The sequence below is a fragment of the Anneissia japonica genome, unplaced genomic scaffold, assembly GCF_011630105.1.
Source record: "Anneissia japonica isolate Jap-2015-1 unplaced genomic scaffold, ASM1163010v1 scaffold171_len658169_cov177, whole genome shotgun sequence".
Lineage (NCBI taxonomy): Eukaryota > Metazoa > Echinodermata > Crinoidea > Comatulida > Comatulidae > Anneissia > Anneissia japonica.
In genome coordinates this window covers 105,597-112,418 of record NW_022733907.1, presented here as the reverse complement: position 1 = coordinate 112,418, position 6,822 = coordinate 105,597, and the positions used below count along the sequence as shown (strand labels likewise).

Genomic DNA, 6,822 nt, shown 5'->3' with positions numbered 1-6,822 from the left:
AACATAACAGAAAAATGTGCGCCCTCTATGACCTACTACCGATTTTTATAAAGGGAAATTTTATCCAAAATAGTATCAGTTTGGTTGCAACAGTGGCACTGGACCTGCTCAAGCCTCTGTTCATTATGAGGATCCTATTTTTTGGCATTGTTGTGAGTTTATGCGCAACAGCCTCTTACCAACTCTCACTGGAGGTGAGTTTTAAAAATGTTTTCCATATTTCTCAACTAAACATAAAGGGGCTATTTTGAAGGACACTTTAAAATTTAAAGATTTTATTCTTATGAATTATGAAGATGATTATTCAATTAGTCAATAATAATATTTCAGGTTGTTTATATAAAATCATATCGTTTCGTATTGCTTAACATTAGTTCGAAGTTCTTGTTAAAAATTGCACTATTATAAATGAATGAATTAATACATCAATTAGGAAGCTCTGCCCTGTGCCTCACTGTGGCTTTCGGAGTTTCCACGTTTCTCTAACCTACTATTGAAAACTTTCTATATTATGAGTAATACTACCTTTTTACCAGTTAGTTTATTATATAGAACTATAACACGAATCATTAATAATTATAACCGATTTCACGAACTGAAAGTTAATTACCGGATTACAATCCAAGGTTAAAATGAATAATTGTTATCTAATCTGATTTAAGTTCTGCAACATAACAGAAAAATGTGCGCCCTCTATGACCTACTACCGATTTTTATAAAGGGAAATTTTATCCAAAATAGTATCAGTTTGGTTGCAACAGTGGCACTGGACCTGCTCAAGCCTCTGTTCATTATGAGGATCCTATTTTTTGGCATTGTTGTGAGTTTATGCGCAACAGCCTCTTACCAACTCTCACTGGAGGTGAGTTTTAAAAATGTTTTCCATATTTCTCAACTAAACATAAAGGGGCTATTTTGAAGGACACTTTAAAATTTAAAGATTTTATTCTTATGAATTATGAAGATGATTATTCAATTAGTCAATAATAATATTTCAGGTTGTTTATATAAAATCATATCGTTTCGTATTGCTTAACATTAGTTCGAAGTTCTTGTTAAAAATTGCACTATTATAAATGAATGAATTAATACATCAATTAGGAAAAACATTTTATAATATACAAGTTTCAAATATTTCATTATACAGTTTGTCTATATCTATCAAATGTTTACCTTAATACAGGCCAAAATGATTATATTAAGGCATGTAATTGGATAAAAGAAAGGGACAAAAATACAAATATAGATAAAAAATTAGAACTACGTATTATTAGAACTACGTATTAATAATATATATATATATATATTATATATATATATATATATATATATATATATTTGTAACCTTAACTAATAGTTAATTTACTTTCAGTATGAACATGTCAATATAAAAATGTAATTAGAATTAATTTACAATTACAAATTTTCTTGTAGACAAATAACATTATTTTAATATCTTAAACCAATTGATCAATCTAAAAATAAAAATAGTACTACTGTACATGCATAAAAAATGTATTTTATTTTGAAATTGTCAGTGAAATGTAGACATATTATTTACAATTTAGTTTAAAATAAATTGCAAAAGGAAATAAGCATTATTTTAAGTAAACGTTATTATCAATATAAAAAAAATCATTCATATTTAAGTAAAAGGAAAGAAAAGGAAATTTTATTATTATTATAGAAATGAAAACGGTAGAAATTGCACTGTCACATTATTAAAAATTTATTTATTTATACCCAACAATAGAATATATATGTTTGTTCAGACATCTTGTCAGAAAGGGGTTTGTGCTGTTATACATTCTACAGTTCTACATTGGTTTTGTTTAAACAGTCTTGTATTTCGAAGTTAAATGTTATGGTCGCTTTCATTTTACATGAAAGGTTCTCAGTACTTAGTTGACTTCAGGCGTGCATTGGCAAAATCCAAAGCAGAGGTCTTCTTTTCAAATCTCAATGGATTTTATTCCAAGAATTATTCATCGCTTTAGAGTAGTCAGAATAATGTTACCAATAATATTTAAAAATTCGGTCACTACCAGACTTCCAAGTTTATTCAGCTTGCCAAGATCTCTAAAGAAAACCTCTAAGAGTTCAGTACCTTGTCGAAGAACCGGCCATTTTGCCATACAAATAGCGACAAAAACTGCCAATAACCCATTCAGTCAAATAACCTGCCAACACTTTTGCAAGTTCAGATATTGACGTAATTGCAGGTGTAGTTTAAGGTACTAGAATAACAGTTGCGTCTTTCCATAATTGAAGTATCTGCCTTCTTTCAACGAGTAGTTAAATATATCAGTGATAGTTACGCTGAATTCACGATCTCATTAGGTATGTCGCCTGGGCCAGTGGCTTTACTGCTTTGCACTTTATATAGCTTACTATACATTTCCCAGATTTCAATTCTGTGCGGTTCTTTAACCGGCCTATACATTGGTAATTTTGCTATGATCTAAGGGTGGTTGGGTTTGTGTGGTTGTCATTCGCATTTCAATTTGGTAGATGAGGGTCCAATATGGAGATGTTGCTACCTGTCGAAAAAGATAACGAATACAAATATCATTATCGCCATTTTTTACCTAAACATTCTTGACAATATGTGTGAGCTGAATCTGATCCTTGATTCATGGCATATATCGCTTACGTTGTGACAGATTTGTTACTGAGGAAAAGTTGTCTAAAAAAATTAATAACGTAATCGTTATCGCTTTCATAAGCTTGCGAAAAATCCCTAATATTTCTTGTGGCGTACGGTTATATTTCCTCTTAGTAACTGTATCCTTTGCGCCTCTTAGAAAGCCCAGTTGTGCGAAGGTCACGAAGCGAATTGTCATTGAAGTTCTGTTCTGCTTGAGATATTTGTTCCTGTACAAGGTTGTGTAAATGGTTCATTCGACAGTAAGCTCTTTAGCAACTGCGTGTTGGCGTTCAGTGACTGTCATTTTACCAAGAGTCATCCACGGTTAGTAATGAATATGTAGCTTTTGATGGAAAATATATATTCATTACTGGTTTAAATAGCTGGTAGAAAGCGCCGCACTTTGACTTAGTATTAGAGGCAATTACTACTGGATCTCAAGATGCTAATGTTGTAACTATTTTCCAGATATATGATTGTTTTGAAAAAGCATGTCGAACCGGTCTTTTCATTGCAGCACTTACATATTTGCGATTTTGACCTAGGTAACCACATGAAACTGTTGTGGTCGATACTAACTATTGGAGATACAATAATAGGTTTGTTTGTAAAAAACACTTATTAGGTATGATCAGCTGAGAAATAAAATTTGATGTAGTGGATTAGTCAACAACTTGTTTCAAACCATGAGCTCTATCAATTGTGTCCAACTCTGTGCTTTTAAAATCACCTAATATCATGAATCTAGAATCTAGTTAATTAGTCTTAAGCATATCGATGCCTCGTGTAATATGATTAATTGTTAGGGAGAGGGAGGTATATAGACACCAGAAATTATTATATTGGATACTAATCTAGATAATCCTTCAGGGCGACCGTCACTTATACACAAGCTCATCAGTTGAAAGTAGGCCTAGGCCTATATCTGGTTAAATACACGTTTTTGGCGAAAGTCGGTTAATTATATTATACCCATTGAATATTATCTGATCATCATGAATGTCAGGGCTGTATCATGTTTCTGTAATTACACACGCATCAATATCATTACCTTCAAGTAAACAGCCTAGCTCATCCAAATGATGAAATACTGATCTGCAATTCGTCAGAAAAAATTTGGACACACTTGTTTTATCTCAATGTGCTTAAGATTACTAGTAATAATATTAATCAATATTGAGTATGACTATTATTTCTGTCCGGTTTTGTGCTCTCGAAAAATGTTGTTTTACTTTTTAAAAGTGTTATCTTTTAAAAACGTTGTTGTCGATTTTCAATAACTACCTTGATTTTACGTGTTTTCATTATTCCACCTCGATTTTCTCTCACTTCCTTTAAAGACCAAGATCATTTAGTGGTTTTAAACTTTGATGAGCGAAAAAAAAACAACCTTAATCACGCAGCTGAAGCGCCCTCTATCGTACAAATAGAAGATATATCAAATTATATATAGGCCTATATTTTTTTTATTTATTTATTTATTTTCATATTTTTCGTTTTCGGTAATACTACAAATAATATGTAAATAAATTTTAAACGTTAAAGGGGAGGGGGTCTGCGATTGTGAAAAAAAAGGTACCCAACCGTGATTCGAACACAGGACATTCTCTTTGAGTAACCCTCGTGGTATAACATTTGGATTTGATGAAATTCATTTGCCATTTCTTTTCTGCTAGAAGCTTTATTATTATCTGTCGGCGGATAACTTTATCTCCCTATAAAATGATGGACGTCTATTCAAGTATTACGTTTTGCTGGCCTTTAGTTGTAAAGGTCTTAGCTGAGGATAAGATGTTGTTTCTATTAATCATGCTTTAAATTATCGAAGGCCTTACTGAAGTTTTATGATGTTCATTCATCCTGGCTTTTCGAATCCACAATTGTTAATCGGAATACGAACTGCTCCGATCACTGAGTAGAATTACTGTTTCAATTATCTTTTAAATCGCAAAATAAAAGCATCGTCAACTGCACTGAAATAAAGACAACTTATTCAATCACTGGTTTAGTTGATAATTTCCCAACAATTCTACTAGACGAAAATATAAACCAAGATCAACGGTATCAATTTTACGGTTGCTATAACAATAACGAGTGAACAATTAGAGTCACACTTATCCATGTTTCTAAACAAAGACAACCAAAACAGCTGATTAACTAAAAGAACAATACGGTACGACATGAAAGTGAATCCAATGAGGAATCCTGATCAGTGGGAAAGGTTTACAACTCCAAGTAACTATCAAGCCACCGAACCAAGAGTGACTTAAGGTGTGCTGACAAAAAAAATAGCTGTATGCTAATGGAACAGTCACGGTTAATGAAACAACTTATGATGTCTCTGATTTCAAGGCTCTTGTTATTTAAAAAAATGATATTCATGGAATACCACAAAGTGTACGAGCTATTTCATGGATCAAAACGTTTGCGGTTATGGATTCTGACCTTATGAGTCATATAGCAAAAGATGCTCAGAATAGTACTAGTTTCATTCACTTAAGAAACGACATAGGTTCTCTTATGTGTTAAAAATGATAAACCCAACCCCAAGATAAAACTAACTGACAATTCAAGATTCATGGGATTCTTTATAAACATAAAATTTCAACTTTTTCATGTAGGTCTATCTTATAATTGCGCATTCTATTAAAAAAAACCCAAGTTATTAAAAAGTGAAAATCAACCGAAACCATACTGTAATAGGTTTGGAAAAGAAGTGCATGCAAAAATTCAGTGTCAACATCTTACTGTATTTCATGGATGTGGTATTGAAGGTAAAATAAGATCCCAGTGTCCGAGGAAAAAGAAATAAAACTTAACCATCGAGGAACCAAGGTGTTTCACTTGAGGTAGAACTAAAAATATCATAAATGAGACAGATCAAAGACCTTTGATCCTCTACAAATGCTGAAAGAAAGCCTCGGCAAAGCTTTCACATTAGCAATATTTTTCCCCTGATACAGAGGAACGCGTCGCTATAGTGTTGGAAAAAGCCCTCTCAAAAGACATCAAAGTAGCTTCCAACCCCCAAAAAAGGATGAAAAGCAAAAAATCTGGTAAAAAGGAAAACAAGAAAATACCGCTAAGAATAATACACAAATATCTGGATTTGGGACGATATTCAGACTCAAGCACAAACGGCTGAGAAATAAATATTCTGATAATCATGGGGAGGCGTACCAAACGCTTCAACGAATGATTGTGGTATTTATCTTCGCATTGAGTTATTTATATACCATACCAGCTATGGTTATATACCATTGTTAAATGAAGGGAAGAAAGCAACACCCAATTCAACATCAAATGATCCATAAATTGACAAAGCTACGCCATACAGTACACTCTGTTCCCTGAGTACACAAACAAAACGCTGTAATCTTTGCCTTACAGAGAAATTTCACATAATTTATTCAAACAAACCATCAACTTTAAACAAAAGAACAGAGCTGCTTTCAAAATGCAGACACACAGAAGCAAATTCCTGGGTGCCTAGAAAACTAAGATCTAGAAAACTAAGGTATCTTAGTTTTCTAGATCTAGAAAACTAAGATAAATCTTACTTTTCTATATCTAGAAAACTAATATTTTTAATGATTTTAATGATGGGTTGTACCATTATATCATGAGGTATTTTGATTTTAAAGCAGTAAAATAAGGTTAAACCATTATCTCTGAAATGGGGTTCATTCTTCCTAAGGAATTTAGAAGTACTGTAATCTATCCTTGATTTTACTGTACAGTCCATTTGGCATAATTTTATTTGAATTAATGGCAATTCTACAAGTTGGATTAATTCATTAACTTGTTAAAGCTTTCTAGATAGTCATTATTTATTTATTTGCTTTCCTCATATATTTATCTAGCATTAATGATTGTCCCCTGAACAATGACTGTACAAATCCTAAACTAAATTTGAAATTTAGTTTTAAAAAAAATTAGTATATTTAAAAAAATGTGTACCCTAGTTTCTATTATGCTAATGCTTGTTAGCATTTTAATTTAGGTACTAATTTATATGCTCAAGTTTGCTACATTGAGCAAATTAATTTCAAATTACTTACTTAATAATACAATATATTATGATGATGACCTATACATTACATTTTTATTTTGAAACAGATACAGAGCTTTTTTGACTTCATATATATATATATATATATATATATATATATATA

General features: G+C 31.7%; 1 protein-coding gene across 1 annotated transcript in view; it reads left to right on the top strand.

Moving 5' to 3' along the window:
- The first annotated feature begins 682 nt into the window (after positions 1-682).
- Positions 683-6,822, top strand: part of LOC117116266 (mucin-17-like) — a 43,664-nt gene continuing 37,524 nt past the window's right edge. The window contains exon 1 of the mRNA XM_033260271.1: positions 683-862. Coding sequence (XP_033116162.1) covers positions 683-862 — 180 coding nt within the window. The remainder of the gene's footprint in view (positions 863-6,822) is intronic.